At 38.3% G+C, this 23,131-nt stretch overlaps 2 protein-coding genes across 3 annotated transcripts in view; both read right to left on the bottom strand.

Moving 5' to 3' along the window:
• LOC135461996 (macrophage mannose receptor 1-like) overlaps window positions 1-1,932 on the bottom strand; it is a 46,856-nt gene extending 44,924 nt beyond the window's left edge. For both annotated transcript variants that reach the window (XM_064739317.1, XM_064739316.1), the window contains exon 1: window positions 1,807-1,932. In XM_064739317.1, coding sequence (XP_064595387.1) covers window positions 1,807-1,876 — 70 coding nt within the window. In that variant the 5' untranslated portion in view covers window positions 1,877-1,932. The remainder of the gene's footprint in view (window positions 1-1,806) is intronic.
• Window positions 1,933-17,507: 15,575 nt separating this feature from the next.
• LOC135479708 (TLC domain-containing protein 5-like) lies at window positions 17,508-22,973 on the bottom strand. The gene is made up of 4 exons (XM_064759614.1): window positions 22,901-22,973; window positions 20,523-20,729; window positions 19,592-19,687; window positions 17,508-19,342 (listed from the first exon to the last, which is right to left on the bottom strand). The coding sequence occupies exons 1-4, from the start codon at window positions 22,926-22,928 to the stop codon at window positions 18,750-18,752; spliced, it is 924 nt and encodes a 307-aa protein (XP_064615684.1). The 5' UTR covers window positions 22,929-22,973; the 3' UTR covers window positions 17,508-18,749.
• Between the last annotated feature and the right edge of the window lie 158 nt (window positions 22,974-23,131).

Consider the following 23,131-nt stretch of genomic DNA (forward strand, 5'->3'; position numbering starts at 1 on the left):
AAAACAGATGTACGGCAGGATGTAAATTGAAGGAGGGATTATCAAAAACAAATTACAGGGCATAAAAGATGTACGGCAGGCTGTAAACTGGAAGAGGGTTGATCAAAAAACAAACTACACGACAGAACAGATGTACGGCAGGATGTAAACTAGTAAACTAGAGGAGGGATGAACAAAAAACGAACTACACAGATGTACAGCAAACTGTAAACTGCAGCATTAGATGAACAATAGACAAACTACACACCAGAACAGATGTACGGCAGACTGTAAACTGGAGGAGGGGATTAACAATGAACAAACTGCATAGCAGAACAGATGTACAGCAGGCTGTACACTAAAAGAGGGAATAAACAATAAACAAACTACACAGCAGAACAGATGTACAACAGGCTGTAAACTGGAGGATGGATGAACAAAAAACGAACTACACAGCAAAACAGGCGTACGGCTGACTGTAAACTGGAGGATGGATGAACAAAAACAAACTACACAGCAGAACAGACGTACGGCTGGCTGTAAACTGGAGGAGGGATAAATAATAAACAAACTACATAACAGAACAACTACACAGCAGGCTGAAAACTGAAAGTGGGAATGAACAATAAACAAACGACACAGCAGAACAGTTGAGTCACAGGCTGTAAACTGGAGGATGGGGTGAACAATAAGCAAACTACACACAAGAACAGATGAACAACAAGTTGTAAACTGCAGGAGAAGATGAACAATAAAACTGCGTAGTGGGAAGGATTATTTGCCCTTAGTACACCACTGGAAGGATTAACAACGAACTGCAAGGACTAACAGTACGCTGTTCTCTGCATTAAGGAAGTGTAAGAGAGATTGGTAGTAGATATTAAAAGTAATTGTGAGTGTAAAAATGCTAAAAGTTTAAAATCTCACAGATAAGGAACATTTAAGTGATACACTCTGGAAACACTGTGAAGTATATAACCGTGTCATCATGCTTGCTTCCTCTAAGGCTGTACCTGAGGTAGTCTTACAGCAACCTGCCTGTGGTCTTCCCGGCTTGCTCCCATCATAATGATGGCTGCCGTCGTGTAGGTGAAATATTCTTGAGCACGACGTAAACACCAATAAAGTAAATAACTGTTTCATTTTTCTGTTTCAGTGCATCGGTAAATATAAATGGTACTTGTGGTCATTTGATTTTATTTATTTATTTGATCGGTGTTTTACGCTATTATTATATTTCACTTATACAAAGGCGGCCAGCATTATGGTGGGAGGAAACCGGGCAGCGCCCGGGGGAAACCCACGACCATCAGCAGGTTGCTGCTAGACCTAATGATCATTTGAAGAAAGAAACTTATGAGTAAATCTATACAGATGTATTTATTTGTTAACTTGTACATTATTGATTTATCTATATTTCAGTCAGTAATCCATCCATTATGAATGAAGTACCGGTAAAGCCTTTTTCTTAAAGTAGGCCATAGGGAAACACATTCACCCTATGTGCTTACACAACAATGTTCGAAAACCTCGCAGAGTGAAGCTGTCCATGCTGTAGATCTTCAACAACCTTAAACGTTCGACAATTTTCTGGATTAATCCGCATTTTCTCATTTGGAGGAGTTAGTTGTGTATCGCTGAACTGTTCCTCACACAAGTTAAACCCCTCAAAGGCCTCGTTCGCTTTAAATGGGCCTTATGTATTGTACTCCATAGATATTCAGTTAGCTATGAGCCTTGTCGGACAAATTTATGGTTTACTAGGCGGTGTGATGAGAAATGCCTTTAGAGTACCTAACACATATACACACTGCAACACCGTATTACCTTCGGAGAGCTGGACAATAAGGCAGATTGCCACCACGACTAGGGTCAAGCAGTAATTAAGAGCAGCCATTTCCCTCTGACCACCGCCTTCAGTCTTCCCCGGCTACAGCCAGAGCTGAAATATCTTCAGCGTTTGCAATTCAGAGTAATGTTATGAAGTTATCTTTGTTATCATTGATCAGATAAACGGTAAAATATACGCCACAAAGTCCACGCGAAAACAAGGGATCGTAGATTTGAGGACAATGCATACATATTACATACGTAGGTGACAGCCATTTAATAATAAGTGGTTCACTTCTTTGCTGCCTTACACCGTTGTCATCTATTTGAAATAAGTAATATTGCTACCTTTATGATCATTTTCATTAATATTATCGCCATACTTTTTAATCAAAATCATAATAAATGGTAATAATATTTACCATCATCATTATTAGAATCATTAGTATGATTATCATCATCCCATCACAATCATCACAGTAGCCGTCGTCGTCATCATCATCATAACTGTCATCATCATTATTATTATCATCATCATAGTCATTATATAATTGACATTAAAACTATCTGAGGTCATTGTACATTCAGTTCACTTATACTGATGTATCACGGCTTCACTACCTGTTTCTAATTTCCGATCTTTTACCTGTGCAAAACTAGTTCAGGTCGCCATTTCTCGGCTTGGATGGAGCAGTATAATTGTGAAAAACTTCAGAAACTTTGCCATAATGAAGTTACCAAAATAAAACCACATATAACCAGATATCAACATCCAAAATGTAAAATAAATTTGCTTTTATCTAAACTCTTCGGTAATTAATATTAACTGGATTTTCAATATTATTTCAGTCGTATTATTTATTTATTTATTTACTGTATTTGACTCGTGTTTTACGCCGTACTTAAGAATATTTCACTTATACGACGGCGGATAGCATTATGTTTGGGTGGTAACTGGGTAGAGCCCAAGGAAAACCAACGACCATCCGCAGGTTGCTGCAAGTCCTTCCACGTACTGCAGTCGTATAACGACTTTCTGCAAGCAGACTAGATCCATTGTCAACATAGTGTAAAAATAGTTTTACATAATTTTACTTAACAAAGCCAGTAAACAATTTGCCGCGTAATTTAACACAGGTAACTGATAACGCGCATAAACTATGCTCCATCAGTGTAACATCAGGTTAACGAAAGTGACTAATATACACTATTTCCTTAACTAAGTAACTTTACACACTTAGTTACTGTTGAAGAGAAAAATATATATACCCAGAGTTGTCTCAGGCAACTGAGGTAAATACGCAACATGTATCTCATTTTCACCGTTTAGTAGTGTGTCTATACAGTGCTGCTATATTGAAATGTCACGTGAAACACACAAGACAGAAAGACCAACACAACCAAAACTACGATCTACTGACTGTCAACTCAGGAGGCTGACCGTACTTGGGATTGCATCAAGGTCCTCCCGCCTGCAGTTTGTCTGAGCCACAGTTTGCCTGGGCCACCGAACAGCAATGCCGCACATTGTTGTATCGAGTCTGCTGGAAGTGTAATCTTCTTTACTTTTTGTATCTGCTGTCGATCTGATTTTTCATTTGCAATAATTTGACACTGGTACAAAATCTGAAACAATTAGTATATAGAACAGCTTTTGTAAAAACAAAGCTTAGATATGAAAACATACGGTGCACAAAAAATTTACACATTCTTTTTTAATCATTTTGTAGTTTAAATTGTCTCCCATGAATATAGATTTGCTAGTCCCAGAGGACTCGTCAATTTACAAATATATGCGACCATTAACCCAAGCGTCACTGACAACTATACTAACAAAAATCGATGGAAACAGTAAAAAGCTAACTTCACTTCACCCTAAGCGGCATTCAGTATCAGAGGAACTATACAGCTCTCACTATGTTATGGTACGAGTACAGGTGAGTTGTCAGAAAACTTATGAATGTAGTCTTATTAAAGCAGTTCGCTTGACAATCTATCGATATGGCCTAACTTGTGCGCTTTATATACAAAGAACAGACTTAGGAACCATGCACGTCGTGAATAGATTGTGGGCTTATGTAACAAGAGGAACCACGTAGATCGTAAATCAACTGTGCGCTAATGTAACATGATCAGACTTAGGAACCGTGCAGATCGTAAATCACTTGTGCGCTTAGTGTGACCAGAGAAGACTTAGGGACCGTGCAGATCGTGAATAGCTTGCAGGCTTAATGTAAAAATAGAAGTCTTAGGAACCACGCAGACCGTGAATCACTTGTACGCTTAATGTAACAAGTACACACTTAGGAGCCACACAGATCGTAAATTACTTGTGGGTTTAAATGTAAAAAGAGCAGACTAAGGAATCACGCACATCGTAAATCATTACGCGCTTAAAATAACGAGAATTTTTTTATGAAGTGTCTAGGGTGTAACAAAACTAGCGGTCGTAATTAATACAAAGAGATCTGCCTAACGAACCAATCATGGTGCATCCAAATGTGTTCTCTTAACGTAATAAATAAGGACCTAAAACGAAAGATGCTTACTTAAATGGATCACTCGCCTCATACAGTTTACCGATTACTTGTCGCGTATTTAGGGATTAAATGTGAGATTTGAACCGAGCTGCTTCGGCCAAATCTAAGAGCTGAGAATTAATGTTTATTTCGCACTGCTTTCTGTTTGTTTTTGGATTCTACAGGGGTTATAATATCATCTATTACAGGAGAAAGTGTGCAACCTCATCAATTAATAAACGTAGTTTAAGGTATAATGTTTTCTCGCCAGTAAATAAAAAAGCTCGTCATCTTTATTACTGTAAACAATCAGGCCTATTACCGTTTGCTATTCGACTAAATACCTTGAATTTTTTCCCGCAATTGAAATGGAAATATTTGGTCTTTATGTTACTTTCCGTTAGTTTTCTCCGACACAAATACGTTGGCATACGGCCTTATGGGCTGTAGTTTAGTGCTAATCATGGTTTTATTTCACACTCTTTTCTCTTTTGTTTGGCATCTAACAGCCCTTTCAATATAGTTTTGTGAAATCAGAAACAGCAAATTCAGCTGAGTTAATGCAAATGTGTATGCCGATTTAGATATCGTATCACAGCGGCATTACCGCCTTCCTGTCTAATAGATCTTATCTAACTGCTCTTTAATCCCCTCTCTCACAGAAAATGGCTCACTCTTCTCTTCTCAGCACTGCTTCTGCTCATAGGTATGTCATATCTTGGAGAGACAGCCATGAAGGCTTTCATCAACGATTTGCCGTCAGTTGATAGAAACAAGGATGAGCGACTAGTGGATCAGAGCATAAATGGGATAAGTAAACAGTACAGAAGGCGATGCGGGTCGTTTTCGACGCGATCCACACTGCTACTCGGAAGTCACCAATGTCGTATTTATTAAAATTCATAAAACCGGAAGTGGAACTCTGGCATCAGTCCTCATTCGTTTTGGAGTCGAGAGAAATTTGACATTTGCGTTATCCAAGTTTGGGACTTACTTTAGCATGGAACCGATCCTGAAAGAGCACATACTACCAATTGCTGCAGGGAAGCACTATAATATGTTGGTAACACATTCAACATACAACTCCGACACGATAAAACAGGTTTTTCAAAAGACACGAAGATCATTGGCACAATCAGACAACCATTTAGCCAATTCATCTCCTCGTTCTATTTTTTTCCACAGTATAGGAAAGTATTACCAGAAAAGCTTTGGACGACTTCTAACACAACCAAGCAGATAGAATGGCTTATCAATAATGGAAACCAAAGGCTTCACACGGAGCCGTATTCGGGGAACTTTTTCTTCAATCTGGTTTCATTAAAATTTGGGATACCTTATAACCAAAGGCCATAACGTCAGTTATATCAGGACATACATTGACAGCGTACTGGACAAGGATTTGGATTTTGTTCTTGTCCAAGAATATTTTGATGAGTCTCTTGTTCTGCTAAAAAGACGTTTCTGCTGGAATTAAGTGATATAATATACCTGTCGTACCATGTGAATCCTCGTGCCCGAACGGACCACGTGTATACGGAGCAGTTACTAAAGAGACACAAAGAACTGGCGGTGGCAGAGTATATGATATACGATCACTTTCACAAGAATTCTGGGAAACTGTGTGGGCGGAAGGGCCGGGATTATTTGATGAAGTGAGGGTATTTAAGGCTATTTTGCGACGGATCCAGTCGTTCTGCGCACATCAACCACCAGATGACGAGGTATTGGTGCTGCCGTCATCGTCGTGGAACAGTCAGTTTACACTTTCAGGAAAACATTGTGAAGATATGCAAGCTGACATTCCCAAACTAATCCGTCTTCAAGAAAAAAAGCAGAGCCATGAGCGTTTCAAAGACCACACTGATAAGAGTGTTTAAGAGTTAGTGTTGTGCCTTGTCTTTCATGTGATTGTTCATTAAAATCTAATGACAACACAGAACTGTGAGTCATTTTAGACCATTGACGCCCAATATTGTGCAATAAATGTCTTTGGGTTTACTCTCCGCGCAAACTGTAGTCTCATATTACATTCTATAAGTATGTGCATTTCAGAGAGACAATGTTCCTATTTGTGACTACAAAACAACGCTTTTGTACCTTATCCACGGTAAATCCAGAGACACTGAATAAATAGAATCAAAACTGCAGCTACTCTATCATATGTGAATGCCCCTGAGTGTTTTAGTTGAGTGTTTTTATTGTTACATCCATATATTACATCCATGCCACAAGGAACGATATAATTGTAAGCCCCAAAAAGCCATTCTCAATCGGCCAATCATGAAAATATATCATAAACCACTACACATTAAAACAGTTTGAGGTTTGTGGTAATTCCACCCTCACAAGGAATAATATACACAAAAAAATTATTTATTTACTTGATTGGTGTTTTACGTCGTACGCAAGAATATTTCACTTATACCACGGCGGCCATCGTTATGGTGGGATGAAACCAGGCAGAGTCTGGCGAGCACGACCATCCGCAGGTTGCTGCAGATCTTACCACGTACAGCTGGAGAGGAAGCCAGCATGAACTGGACTTGAACTCACAGTAACCGCATTGGTGGGAGGCTCTTGGTTCATTGCGCCGAGTTGATGTACTATTACCCTCGGCCACGATTGCCCGCACACCAAAATTTAAGTACCCCCCGTAAAATTTTGCAGTGATAAATGACACGCATGATTGGTGGAATGAGATTATTGATCAATCGGATTTTTGATAAACCCACATGACGCAGAAGAATATGACCTAGATTACTGACAAACCTATGCCAAAGAAAATAAGCTAATATACATGACCCACAAACCTATTTCGCAGAGAGGAATGTAATGTAGATCACTGACAGACCCATTTCGCAGAAAAGAATGTGATCTACATTACTAGTAAGCCTATTTCACAGAGAGGAATGTAATCTAGATTACCAACAAACCTATCCACCAGAAAAGAATGTCATCTAGATTACCGACAAACCTATCCAGCAGAAAAGAATGTCATCTAGAATTACTGACAAATCCGTTAATCTGTTGGAGCATATTTCGGATATGCTTCCATGACAATCGCATGTAAGCGCTGGTGTCTCAGGGCTAACTTTGGACGGCTGATCTTATTAGTCCAGTAATTATATATTTGTTCAAGTAATTTCACAAAGGACATAATGAATGTATTTTGTCTTTTAGGACGAAAATTGTTTAAGGTGTTCTGTGTCTCATTTTTAAAGCTATACGTGTTCATTGGAGAAATACAGGAATAAGTGAGCTTTTTTCTGCACAAGGTTGTTTTCCCAAAACTCACAAATCATTGATAGGCCTACACATAAACCACCGATGGGCCTCTATTGCCCTTTGTTTGCCAACTGCTAATGAAGACATTATTGTCTTTTTCTGTTATTTGTTTATAGTGATTTAATTTATGTTGAATAAACGACCAATGGATTTCCCCGCAAAATTTGCAGATAACAGTAAACCGACATGTGAACATGTCTAAACTCTGAGGGGAAGTGCTTCTTGGGTGTTGAGGTTTTGGCATTAAATAATAATGTGAAAAGTATACATGAAACATCATCACACTTGTATCTATGTATCCACCAAAAATTAAAACTGCACATGGAAAACAATTTGAGATGTGGAATGTGGACGGACAGACGGGCAAAATAACTATAGTTCCCCTGTTTAATGGTAGCGAGGGTATAAAAATGGACAAATGTGAAGCGCCACAAATTATCACATCTATGCCTATGCATCGCCTTTAAATTAAAACTGCAAACCACTTCTAGTCTACAAAGTCTACGTCAATCTATATACCAGATGTCAAAGAAATGGCAATCTGTTTACCAGGGCAAAGTGTGGAAATGAACATATTCTAGCCAGATCGTCATCTCTATAAGTATCCACCAGGAAATAAAACTGCACATGGAAAACAAGTGGAGTTATAGCCCACACACGAAATCATATCTATATATGCAGTATATGTAGGAATGATGGCCAGCTGGTTACCATGGAAACGGTGAAAATGAACAAATTTAAGTCCGGACACATCATCACCGTGTGTCTGTGTAGCCACTAAAAATTCAACTGTACGTGGAAAACGGCTGGAGTTGTATCCCGGACACTAAATCATACATAGTATATATAGGGGAAATGGTGACCTGGTTACCATGACAACCACATTCAATTTAAAATTACTATCACACCTTAGTGCCCAACACCTTAAATGTTTACCATTCAATATTTATATTTCCACTGGAGCGAAAAGCTGAGCATGATTATTCAAACAACCGAATATTAACATTTTTTCTTTATTTATTTCCATCTTCCATTCTCTGCAGTGCTACAAGTAATCGTCCTCCCCGAACAATAAAATTAGTCTGTTATAAATGTATATTAACATTCTCATGTCTGCAGTTGACAGTTTGTCAACTGTGCCAAAAACCTCCACACTGTTTGCCATTAATCCAGTAGATCCACTGATAAGTATCACGTAATATACGAGTAGTGTAACTCCAAAAAACGAACACTAAATTTTGATAAAAAAAACTTTCAGGATTTTATTTTGACAAAAAAAAGGAACCGTTATTCGGAGTTACATTACTTGTGTATGTGCCATTAAAATGCCCAACTATCACATCTGTGTCATTATTTTTTTAAGTTACTATAACACGTGTGAAACCAGGAGTAATATGCATAAGCTGCCATATAGCAGCCGTCTAAAGAAGACAGTGCGCGTCTTTGTGGCTCTGCTATATTTTTTCCATTGGTCACATCACAGACACTGCTTTACTCCGATCAAGCATACCCTTTCGCTCGAAGCCCATAACATTTTGCCCCCTCCTCTAATCGTAACAAATCCCACACAAGTCTTGAAGTGTATGCCATCACAGATGTTCAAGATATCCGGAAATAAGGTGAATTGTACACTATTGAGATATACATTATGCATTAAACTCCGCATGACAAACCAGATATAAAACTGCCTTGTGCAAAGAAGGCTAGTAAAAAAAAAAAAAAGAAATTCACTCCTGCTACAATTTTGAAACTTCCGATAAAAATTATAGTCATATTTGGATTCAACGCCCAAAGTTACATCAGACAAGGTCAAATTTGAGTCAGACGAATGAATCTACCAAGTTAGCAAACTGTCGAATCCTGAAACAAACCTGCATCAGGATTAAACCTGAGCCCCCTGCATCCGGCAAGGACAACGCCACAGTTTATCTCAGCCACCGCATTCCCGAACCTTGCTCTCTTAATGAGAATTTTTCCAGTAATATCCTATACTATCTGTATCAGCTTAGTAACAACGCAGTTTGTAATAAAACGCTATTTGTAATAATAACAAAAAGCCACCCTATTACACTGTGAGTGGCTTTTTGTAATAATTATCACAAATTACGATTTTATTACAAATTGCGCTGTTGTACAGCTTTCCATTTGATCCTCAGTTTGCAACAACTTCGCATTCGTAAAAAAAAGTTTGAAGAGGAAAACTCCCATCGTGATGAAGATTTATTTTACGTAAGGCGAGTTACCATATGAACATATACAAAGAGAAATAAAGAGAACGATATACATTAAACATACAGTTAATTTCATGGTTGATGCTCTCTTCACGCACGTAGGCCCTATAGATTTGCTACTCTTGATGATGTATTCGACACGCTGACCTAAGCGCCAGGGACACCTGTGCACTCACAAATAATCGTTAACAGCAGTAAAACGGATATTTTCCACTAGGCCACGCTCAGTATCACAGCAACTGTTCCGCCTCTCGCAATGTTGCGGTACGAGCTCAGGTGAGTTCCGAGTACTTGAATTGTGCCAGTAGTCTAGCAAATGCTATGTGCTTTTACGAATCACTCAGGTTGTAACAAAACGTGTACACTTGACATAACAAGATAAGACAAGACTCGTCAAGACATAATCAGACGTCAACACTCAACATAATTACTATGTATCTAAACGAACGGAACCACACACATGAATTGATCACATAGTTATGGCTTAGAACAGTTGCCTTCTCCATACTTAGGAATTAAATATTACAGATAAGAATAGTTATCTGTCGTGTTTTCAAAGATTAAAAGTGACAGCTTCTTTTATTTTTAAAGTGCTGGTTCAGGAAAAAATGTACTTAGTTCTACAACTAAGTTTTGTTATATTCCATTTATATATTATATCATTTCTATCATGTCAAAAACTTACCAAGCTCATGTAAACCAATGTTGCGGACATTTCATAGTGTAGCTTTATCGGAACTTCAAAATAACCATAAGATATTGAGTACGCCATTCTTCAAAGCTAGTCCTAAAACTAATTATTGTGTTATTCCACGCTGTTTTATTTCCGTCGTATTAATAACTCAGCAAACACACCTCAGTTAATGCCGACATATTTATAGAAGTAACACCACGAAGAATCAAAATTAAAATGAATTCAAGTCACTGAATACACTGGCAGCGGGCATATCTCGGAATGTTCAGCATCAAATCAAGTGCTCGTCCAATTCCAGTTTTACGGGAAACCAGCATTGGTCTGCGGGGGGCAAATATTTGAATACTGAATTACAACGGTATTATCTCCATCTTGCCTAACTGCTGTCTTATCTTTCTCTTTACAGAAAACGACTCGCTGTTATCTTCTCCGTAATGCTTCTGCCCATGGGTATGTTTTATCTTAGAGAGAAAGCCGAAAAGTCATTACCGAGCGGTTCGCCATCAGTTGACAGAAAGATGCATGAGCGATTTGTGGATCACAGCATAACTAAGATAAGTCAAGAGTTTATCAAACGATCTGGATCAATCAAGTCTCGACTGTATGAACAGCCTTGTTCGGAAGTCACCCATGTGGTGTTTATTAAAATCCCTAAAACCGGAAGTGGAACTCTCACTTCAATTCTCATTCACTTTGGGGTGACGAGAAATTTGACATTTGCCTTATCCACACTTGGTACTCATTTTCCCATGGTGCCAGTCTTGAAGCAGCACATACTACCAATTGCTGCAGGGAAGCACTATGATCTTTTAGTAACACACTCAACTTACAACTCGCATACTATAAAACAGGTTTTCCCGAAAGACACGAGGATCATTGGAGCAGTCAGAGAGCCTTTAAGTCATTTCATTTCCTCGTTTTATTTTTTTCCGCAGTACAAAACATTGTTACCGAAAAACCTTCAAGCAACTGCTAACACAACCAAACAAATAGAATGGCTCATCTTTAACGGAAACAACAGGCTTCACACGATGCCTCATGCGGGTAACGGTCTACTCAACCGACTTTCGCTCAGATTTGGGATACCTTACAACCAAAGCCATAACGTCAGTCATATCAGGACATACATTGACAGCGTACTGGACAAGGATTTGGATTTTGTTCTTGTCCAAGAATATTTTGATGAGTCTCTTGTTCTGCTAAAAAGACGTTTCTGCTGGAAATTAAGTGATATAATATACCTGTCGTACCATGTGAATCCTTATGCCCGAACGGACCACGTGTATACGGAGCAGTTACTAAAGAGACACAAAGAACTGGCGGTGGCAGAGTATATGATATACGATCACTTTCACAAGAAATTCTGGGAAACTGTGTGGGCGGAAGGGCCGGGATTATTTGATGAAGTGAGGGTATTTAAGGCTATTTTGCGACGGATCCAGTCGTTCTGCGCACACCAACCACCAGATGACGAGGTACTGGTGCTACCGTTTTCGCCATGGAACAGTCAGTTTACAATTTTTGGAAAACGTTGTCGAGATATGCAACTTGAGATTCGCACATTAATCGCTTTTCAGGAAAAAAGACAGAATGATGAACTTTTAAATCATCAGATTAATAGCCATATTTAAGACATGGGCAGTGTCCCTTGTATTCCATATATATTTGCTTTTGCAGCAAGATAATGTTCCCACTTCTGCCTGGAAATCTGTCCGTTGTTTATTCATGGTAAACCCAGACAATGAACAAAAAGTAAAATCAAAACTTCACGCCTCCACAAGCTAAGGATCTTTGTGTCTATTATGGTTTATTTTGCTGCCATAGCATCGACATTTGTTACCATAGTGAACGATAAAATTGTAAACAGTAAAAATCATATTCATACACAATAATTAGCCGATATATTTCAACTGTTAACTAGGAATGTTGTGAAGAAATCCGTGCTAGTGACGTTAGCACTAGATTCACATTCACCACTAACTTGTACATTGTTCCCTGTTATTAAATCAATTGCACCTAAACAGCTAAAAGCATTCCTTTTTCATGTATTTTGGAATGTCATTAATCATATTACACCATGCTATTTATAACACAAACTATAGTTTCTACAAAAATGACTTTATGATTTAAATCTGTTGCATTCAATCAGTAGATAACAGCTGACCGCTGACAGTACCCTAACAGTGTGCATTACACAAGAGGTTCCGTCTGTAATTAACATGCACATGTGGTATCAACGATGGGGCATTACCCTGATGCCCTTGTGCTAATATTCATTTCAATACACAAGGGGCTAAGTTATAAATTTCGCAATTTATCGAACGCCGATGACAACGATCGAGGTATTACATAGTGCTTGTGGCGTGTAATTTGCTACCATTTAATCATGTACATGAAACGATAGAATAAAACCCTAACTGAGGTAAATTCACAAGAGGTCGCATTTCGCCCGTTAGGTGTGACTATTCGTCAACCATCACGTTGTCGTTCTTGCTCTGGTTTTACTCACTGTGCTGTAAGTCTTGTATTTTACAAAGGCTTATTCTTCGAATTTATTTATCATTTACATGAAAACAATAAAAAAGAGGGGGGGGGGGGGGCAAGCCAGGAGAATGGTAAAATAAAATTTGAGAGAATGCAGGATAGAGAGTTATCACGTTATCAGATTATCAATGATGTGACAAAGGAGACAGTGGGGGCTTCAGTTATGAGCCCTGCTGCCGAACCGAGACATTGGCGGCTGCTGGTTTAGACGGAGTCATCGACTGACATTGGTGGCTGCTGATTTAGACGGAGGCGTCGACTGACATTGGCGGCTGGTGGTCGGAGGCGTCGACTGACATTGGTGGCTTCTTTAGACGGAGGCGACGACTGACATTAGTGGCTGCTGGTTTAGACGCAGGCGTCGACTGGCATTGGTGGCTGTTGGAAGCGTCCACTAGCATCTGTAGCTGCCGGGTTAGACGGAGGCGTCGATTGACATTGGTAGCTGCTGGTTTAGACGGAGGCGTCGACTGTGGCACAGTTCAAGATAGAGCGAGCGAGTGCTTATGGTTTAACGTCGTACTTAACAATTTGTTAGTCATATGACGACGAAGGAGTCCTTAGAGTGCATGTACGATTAATGTGCCTCTATGTTGCAGGACGGATTTTCACTGTTCTTTTATCTATTGCTACTTCACTGATACGACTTTCCGAAGGCAAGTAAGCCGCCCCACCCGAGGCATTATACTGATGCGGGTCAACCAGTCGTTGCACTATCCCCTAAATACTGACCGGCAAGCGAGGAAGCTACAACTTCCTCTTTTCAGGTCTTAGGTGATCTCCGTCACAGGGGCGTAACAAACGAAAGAAAGCAATAGATAAATGTACACAAATGTTCATCATGCTCAAAGAAATCGCTTACCATAAGAAAATGCAACCCACTGCAAAATACTATACAAGAACACGGCCGTGAAATTAAGTAATATGTGCTGTTAATTATTCCAAATTAAAAAATTTACAATTGTTCACAATCAAAGAAATCGTGGGATATTCGTCAAGCATCTTTTCTAGATTTTTCCAGATTGTCACTAGGCTTGTATGTGTTCTGAATCTCGCGTAACATTACCCTCGTGGAGCTACAGTGCCAACGTAATTAAACAAAATTTACGTGAAAGTATATATACATATTTGTGCATTTTTCACGGTTTACATTTAATTAAAGCCAAGGTGCAAATAGAGTCTTTAATTGATCGTTTAATAGAGGAATCATTCAAGAGCAAAGAAGACAGCCTCACTTTTTTTCTGGAAGTACATATGCAATACAAATAATACAGTCATTACCTGTGCCCGCTATGCATTAATTTGGTAGCTGTGTAGCGAAAGAGATGATAACAGCAGCAAGGGGCACGCTTCATTACACGACCTTCCACATGCAAAACACACATTGTCTTCTTTTCGATCCTTCAGTTCAAAGTCTTCACAGCATAATTTGCCGTGCAACATAATCTTAATTGCCACATTCAGGTAGGGACGTCATTATGATACCTGTTGTACAACATACTTTGGTTTATTCTTTCGTCACCCAAAATTTCTCGTGCTAAAAGTACATGTGTAGGCATAAGGACTGATATGACACCGAACAAGTATTGTGCAGTAGCTCTACTGCTGACATGGCTTCATCAGCAAATGACTAGGAGAGCTACAGAACTGTTTCTTGGCATTGAATTGTCTGGTAATATTTGTCCTGATTAAGTGGCGACAAAATCGATGCTGATTGGCTCACAGTAAAGACAGGATTTAAACCATGCAACTTTGGTCACGCCTAAATAACTGTGCCATATCTAAAATTAAGCTTAAGGAGGTATAGCCTATACTTGTCTGTCTCTCATATTTAAGAATCAGCCCAAAGGACTTTCACGCCACATTATTTTAGAATTACAATACTCCATCATATCAGTACCCGAAACATTATTATCTGATAAACATTAAATATGCAATATAAACAACTGCATCCGTAAAAAATAAAAAACACATCAATTGAACAATTGAACAACAGAACTGGGTACTGTGTAAGCATTCACTGGCTAATTTATCGAAATGAAACTAAACAAAGCACTAGGGATATAAATAATATTACAAGTTAATATTCGGAGATGAATTGCTGACAGGCCACTTTCCTATATTCCTATCCCCTGACCAGTATTTTGTGCACTGCATTACCATTTCCGACAATACACTGGAACAGGTTTCCACAAACATAGCTCTACTTTAGGTCAAAGTAATGGGAAAACATACCTCACTTTCTCTTAAACACATAACAAATGAACACAATGACTGGCGGCATGTCTTTTGTGATACTGAGGCCATGTAACAGATGACACCTGTTCATATTAAATTTGAACAAATGTTATGTGGCCTTCTTACATATACCAAAAATTCATAATAAATGCTACATCTGTCTGTAGTTAAAAATGTCCCCACGTGGAAATAACTGGCTGATCTTGTCTTTTGTTAACTGTCAAGTTTGAAAACAAGGCCACAGCGAAATCAAAGGCTGTCCCGTCTGCAGACATAACTTTTCCTTAGTAATACATAGGCTTACATATTCGAAGCACAGGCGTGTTCTGTTTGTTCACAAATATACTTTGTAAGGAACCAGTTTAGATACATGTACATGTAGATTTACACTTTGTGAGCATGCCAATAACCATTTTAAGTGGAACAATAAATAAATCAATAATAAGTTGAAATCCAAGAAAATACCATAAAAAAATAAACAAAAAAACACAACCATTATTAGATACCGATGCATTTTTTTATACTAATGTACATATTTCCCTGATGTGTTGCTGAGCACACAAATAATTTAAAGTAAGCCAATATACAAATGGGTCATGATATTATGCAATAGAGCTGTGCTAAATTTCCTCCTCAAATATGTTAAAATGCTTACCAGTATAAACTATGGGTGTGTGACTAAATACAAGAATACTGTTCTCCATCACAGGGAGAAGAGAGGAAATCTAAGTATACCATGGATCACAATACCATAAACTTCACAATTATGACACTCATATAACAGCTCCAAAAGAACATTCCGAAAATATATACATGTACATTAAATTTTGAGAGAATCACATCATAAAGACTTATTATTTATAAATGTGAGTGTTATGTTTTTCAAATGGATGGTCAATACATCTGGATATTTCATCTACCTATACACTATTTCTACACTGATTGTTTTCATACCTTAGGATACCTGCATGGTTCATTCTGGCCAAAGCTCCCTGATTGGCAACATCACCATGTAAGCCTAAGCAGTATACAGATAGATAGAAATAAAAGTAACACAACATGTGGCGTCACACATTTATAGACAAACCTATACAACAATCCATGACGCCACCAGGAACTTTCTACAGAGGGTCCTAGACAATCCTAGATCACCAGGCCAAGTTTCACAGGAAGGTCACACCTGGTGACACTGCACGCACCCCCCACCCCTGCCCCACCTTCACAATGCCCCTGATGGTTTTTGCCTGCATTATTCAGATGCTGCCTAACTGTCATTAACCATCAATAAGTTAATGTGGTACAATACTTTTATAACTTTATCACACACCAGAATAAAGGTCAGCAAATCAATCTATCCATTGAATCCAGGTATTTCAAAATCAATTTTGACAAAATTCTAATTAATTTATAACAAAAATGATTAAATGTACCAGATTTTAAAAAATGTTATGATGACAAACAATTAAGCAAAAAGTTAAGAGGATGGTAGGATTATGGAACAAATGTCACTGATTTCAAATTAATGAGGCAACCTGACAATGGTACAAAAAACATGATTCCAAGCATGCATCATAAATCAGTTTTAAGCATTTGGCAAAAACTGATGTTGGAAAAATGATTGCTTTTGTTCATATACTTCATTACTACCCTGAACCGTAGGTTTCTCATGTAGAGTAAAAGGGCAACAGGCATTCTCTGTGAGTTTGTCATTTTGCATATTTCATTGTTTTATGTCAAGAGTGTACATGTAGGTTCACATTCTGGCCTAATGTATTAAAGATGGCTTCACTCACAATTTACAACGAGCTTAATTTTTCACGAGTATGTGGTTTAAAATAAACATGGAAATATTAATTGGACCTTGAAGAACTACCTATTGTTGTACTTTGATATTAATCCAGTTTCAAAACAGTTACAAACCAGGAATGAGATGAAGTGAGTTATAGCCAGTCAGTAAACGTAAAATTACCTTTTGAGTGTTATTGGACATTTAGAACAGAGTATATTCAAATACATTAATAATGTGTTTGTTTATTTGATGGATGTGCTGTAGGGTGGCGGTTTACTGGAGTCACTAGTTTCTCCTGGAATGATGTGGTGTCTTATGTTTTTAATATTCACTTACATACGCTATATAATGGTGGTTACATTTATAGATGGAGAACAAGGTCGTTCAGCTGTATATGACAGAATTCAATGTTAAATTCTCTTGTTGACACAAAATGAAGTTGCCACGGTTTTTTTTTTTTGCTACAGTACTAACTAAACTTAGAATCTGACACCAAAAGCAACCAAAGAACTGGCCTGTTGGAACATATGAATGCAGAACTTCAGCAAATCACTGATCATCCCTTGTAAGTGTGTATTTTCTTGATTCTCAACAAATTCATGTATTTTCAGGTCCGATTTATTCCTTGACACAACATCATACAAACTACTTTTATTGAAACAGTCAGTAGAAAGTCACTGTGCTATCACACAATACCTGTGACAGCCAAAGAGGCCAAACAGCCAATCGATGTAGCCTATGTTGTTGTTTTGCAAGTAATTTCTAAAGCCTATCTTGCCTCAAAATGACCATCTTCTCGATAACCCTTCACATGTCGATGTGCAAGGAGTTACTTTTTTGCACTAGCACTTCTACGTCTAGTAGGAAATACATTTACTCCATACGCGCATTCTTCTCACCACAGTCACATCCCATGTAGTTTTGAAATCCTGTTAGTGTCAATAACAAAGGTGAAATCTGATTGGACCATGAATTAGGCATATTTATGAATAAAACATTCAGGGCTTTGAAGAGTTAATATTGCTCAGTAAATCAAGGTAGATGACCTTGGACATCGCTAGCTTGATTAAATAAAGATGGGATGAAATGTAACTTGTCTGCTTATGTAACATTTATGCAGAATCTGGGCTCAATACAAGTACATTTTGAAATACCATCCTTAACATCAATTCTAATACACAAAAGACCAAGTAATGAATTTCATTATTCATGTTAATCAATATCTCGAGCATCAGTGATGGAATATCCCCATTGCGTTATTGTGCTTTGCATGTAGTGCTTTCAGAGATACCACCCTGAACAGTCCCTTAACACTACTTTAGCTGTTATTAGACGCCGATGCCGACACTCACCGTAATGCACAAGCTATGCCTGTACTTTATACAGGTGAACTAAAAAGCTCCAAAGATTACTAAAACATTCTAAATGGATAAAATGATATTGTCCCATGTAAACCACAATCTCTGTACAAAATGACTTAAAAAGTAAAGAACTTCAAAATCCTTGATCTGCATTTTCTCCATATAAAACTGTACCTATGCGTTGTAATTATGTACATCCTAATCAGAAGCTAAACCACGATCTACCAGTGGAAAAATCTCTAATCAAATGGCATAGCTGACTTCTCTGTGACACCACTATGTGTTCACGGACCTCTTTATGCTGTCTTGGTTGGCGCTGGACAGACTCTTGATAGCTTCCACTGTGTCGCTGTCTACAGTACTTTTGGTGATATCCTGAATGACTTTGTTTACCCGCTGCACGCAGGCTGCACTGGCAGAGTCCCTGCAGCCATCACATGACGGGTCGGTTAAGTCCTTCTGACTGGAAGCTGTTTTTCTAGTTTTCAATTCCTGCCATTTCTTGCTGTACTTCTTGATGGCAAACTGAACGATGCTGACCCAGAAAATCCAGCCAACAGAGTATATGAGCCAGCCACCTGTCCTTCCGATATAGTCTGTCCGTGGATTCGTCATGTAGGTGTACAACAGGTAAGAGCCAATACCTAGCCGCATGGTACCAAACAGTGTCATGAAGAAGATGTCTACCAGCTCCCCTAACCTGGTGTTGTACCTGCCTGAATCCTTGAGAAACCAGCGTAGCTGCAGCAGTGGGTTGGTAATCTCTGTGCCAAATATGACAGCAACAATCTCACAGCCGTACAAGCCTGTGTACAGAGTCACAGACAGTCCTGTCACACTTAGCACATGGTGGAACATCATAGCAGGACCTGACAATAAATAACACCGTGTCAAAATGTACACAGTGCTCATAAAAAGCAAGATATATTTTGAAAAATGATTTTTACCTTTATGCTAGTCAGTACACTGTACCTCAATAGAAATGCCTAAACAGTTTTATAACACATTTACAATTAAACTTTCTGACTTAATGTAAACTATTAGTTTTGCCTCTGTGTTAGATATCATAGGATGTGTCATTGTAGCATGTAGCAGAACAAATACAAGCAACTGTTTACCTTCTGTCTTAAAATAGAGACACCACGAGAGATCAAAGAGGAAGTATCCCAATGAGATTGTAACAATGGTTTCCTGGAAAGCAGTATTCACTCCTCCTGAAAAACATTTTTAAACGGAAGAGTGAATATATATAATACTGTATCTGAATTAATAGAGTTCATGATCACTTCACAAAGTTAGAAGGGATGTATTTCATCAAATGTGGGTGCCCACTTGATATCTTACACAGTGATTCTATAATTGTAGCTTGGAAGTTACATCAAAATATTCATAATCCCAGCTTCGAACAGAGAATTTATCCTAAATCCACTGTTCTCACTATTCATTGGTGATTACAAGTGGTCACCGATGCCCATATGATCACTTACACAGTGAAACACTGTGGAAGACCAGACCTATTCCACCAATAAAATGCACATATATGTATGTTACACAGTGGGGGAGTTTGTCAGCAATTTGCCAAATGTCGGCTGTGTGATCATAAAACTCACTGACATCGTACAAGTGAAAAATTCTCTAGTGTAGCATTAAAAACTATCAATTAAATAAATAAATAAATAAAAGTGAGTCAAAAGATTCATGCAATATGACGCATGAAGTAAAGCCTACAAACAATTTTTACATCACACTGATCAAATGTAAAAACTGAAATAACATACCTAACTCATAAAAATGTCCATTATTTGGGTATGATGAAATTGGGGCAAAAATCTCCATCCAAAAGCATTACAAATCACATGGCCTTAGGAATCATTCTCAGAGTTTTACATCACAATAGCTCAAATCCTCAACTCCCCGTTTCCCCTTCTACTTTCTTCTGTAAACTTTCATCAACAACCACCACCCTGAAAGCAAATACCACCAGCCTCTCACCTTAATTCAAAGTCATATACAAAGTTTGCCTGTCACCACACCAATACCCGTACTCACCAGCATCAGTGAAAGGCCATGGGCCATAATTATAAGAACAGATCCAGCTGAGACCAGTGACCAGGGTGGCATGGACCATGGTGACCAGACGGACATGCCACTCATAGCTTCGAGTTGAGTAGATGACACACAGGAGAATGTACATGGTGGCCCATGTCAGCATTGCTGCCAAAACAGATGGTACAGTATTGTCCATGGTGGATAGAACTGTCAAAATGAAGAACAAATAGATTATAAGTTTAATGCCTCGCCATTTAATTGTCTCTACTTAAATAAATTCTTTTCTTGTTCTCATTCACATTCTAAATTTAAAGTATGTCGTTTTCCTTGTTCAGGTGATTTTTTTTACAATTCAAATTTCTCACCTTAGTTTGCACCATACATATACTGGTAACACAAAAACTAAACATAAGGAAACCTAAAATAGAGTGTATTGGGTCCAGAATAAGTCAGACTATTTCACTGCACTAATATCACTGTATGACCTGCGCATATCGTGAAATGTCACAATATTACATCTCAATCTTGGCTAAGGCATATTCTGTTCAGCATTAGCATTATTACCAGGTCCTGCTTTACTTAAGTTAGTATGTATCCTGTTCAATACCTTCTATTGAGGACATGTTGAGCTTTTGACATTTGAAATGCATCATGATTAGATCCATGTCAATCATAAGTATTTAACACCGAAGTAAAGGAGATACCTGCATTTCCAAGCTAGACTGAGTTAGTATGTATATGCAGGTTAACCAACTTCACTAACAGTTGCGCAATTTTTTTGTATTTTGCGCACACGAGAATAACCAGAACACAGGGATTTACTTTGGACAGGAATCTCAAAATCCAATTTTCGTTATGTGATGACTCTCAAACAAAAACTACAGGAATCTGCTTATATTCACTTTAAAACGTCACACTCAAAGTCCTATTTCCATATAATTATGGTTTCACATTGTTAAATTATGAATACGTTCACTTCCATGTGTATCTTAGCCTTCAACTTGAGCAACATACTGCTTTGTAGTATAATATATGAATTGGATTCTGGTGGACTGTCGTAAAGTGAATCCACAGGAATCTGTAAAAATGACAAGAATAGAGGTTTGTTATTTATATGTTTTTCTGATTACTGCTTAATGCCATTCTTACAAATTTTTCACAATTACCATTGCAGTCAGTTATACTGGTTGAGCAAACTGGAGTGCCTGATGTAAACCAGTGACCTATGGCAAGTTTCTGTGATCTACAAAAATGGACACAATACTGGTGGAAGACAAGTGATCTTCAGCAAATGTAAGACTCTGCACACAGCCAAAAGATCATCACTGAACACTTATTTTGACCAAGGCACCACAAACAATGAAAATGGGAGAATCTACCAATTTATGCTGGGGGTGTGTTGCCTCTCAGCCAGAGAGAGTCGTTGAAACTGCCGTCTTGTAAACTCGGAACTTACGTCCAACATTCCGGCTTCCTGCTCGTCAAGCAGAAAACAAACTGCACTTCGTCAGTTTCCGACGGCAATTCTCCTCTTAACAGAGAAGACTTCAGGACTAGTTCTAAGGCAAAATGGAGTCAGACAGCAATTTTTGGTGCTGACTTTATTTATAATTTATCAACTTCAGGTACATATTAAAATTTTTTACGGCATGCACCTGCGAGGAAATGCATACTCTTTTCAATGGTATTTGTTTGATATTTAAATTTTCTTCTCCTTTAACCCCAAGACAATGAGCTTCTCCCTCACAGCCAAATGAGCAATGCAAGGCTAACGTTACGTGAGTTGTCATTATTTAAATGAGGTGATTTTGACATATTTTTTCACTCACAGCAATTACTGTGCATCTATCATGACTGGCTATACCGAACTGAGGCCATTACAGATGCTGGCTCTTCCCCTGCAAATCAGTGTGAGCCCAATGGCTGCTTCCTCCCTGGACATTTTTAAGTCTCTGTTATTGGCGCTTTGAGCAACTATGCCGTAATTTTGCAAAAATGTTGTCTGAATGATGCATTTTGAGTGGACCTACTAGTTCATAACATTAATAACACACACAAAAAAACAAAAAACACATTTTAACTGCCATGGTCTTTTTCATCTGAATAACGCATCAATTAAAAATTAAACATGCAGCGAAAGGCAAAAGACCCATAGAGCGACGCTATCAGACAAAACGTAAACGAAATGACTTCGTCTGTAAGGCTCTATGAAAGAAATCATTATGTGAGGTCCAGTTTTCGCCACACTGCATCAACTATGGATCTGATAAAATAACAATCTAAGTTGAAACACTGCAGACGTCTAAATTTTCAATGACTTAAAAATAAACAACAAAAAGGAGAAGAACAATGGGGGGGGGGGGGGGTCAAAGGACTACCTGAGATAAATCTTTCAAGATGTATCATGAATTATTTCGGTCTTTCACCCTCCATTAAAATATTACCCAGTCGCCATCTTGATTAAGGGTTTGTGATGTTTGAGGCAACTGCGCTTAATTGGCTATAAAAGTGTTTCATTTCCTCCTTTATTATGACTTTAACAAACACAAAAATTTAAGAGAAAAGCAAAGAAGTCAAGTACACTACTTATTTCTTGAAAACAAAAATTG

The sequence above is a fragment of the Liolophura sinensis genome, chromosome 1, assembly GCF_032854445.1.
Source record: "Liolophura sinensis isolate JHLJ2023 chromosome 1, CUHK_Ljap_v2, whole genome shotgun sequence".
NCBI lineage: Eukaryota > Metazoa > Mollusca > Polyplacophora > Chitonida > Chitonidae > Liolophura > Liolophura sinensis.

Coding starts and splice junctions, on each gene's coding strand:
- LOC135479708 (XM_064759614.1), bottom strand. CDS start 22,928: ATGATACATCTTGAAAGATTTATCTCAG. Junction 19,688..20,522: donor ATGGCCTTTCACTGATGCTG/GTGAGTACGGGT, acceptor AATGTTTTTCAG/GAGGAGTGAATACTGCTTTC. Junction 19,343..19,591: donor TCTCTATTTTAAGACAGAAG/GTAAACAGTTGC, acceptor ATTTATTGTCAG/GTCCTGCTATGATGTTCCAC.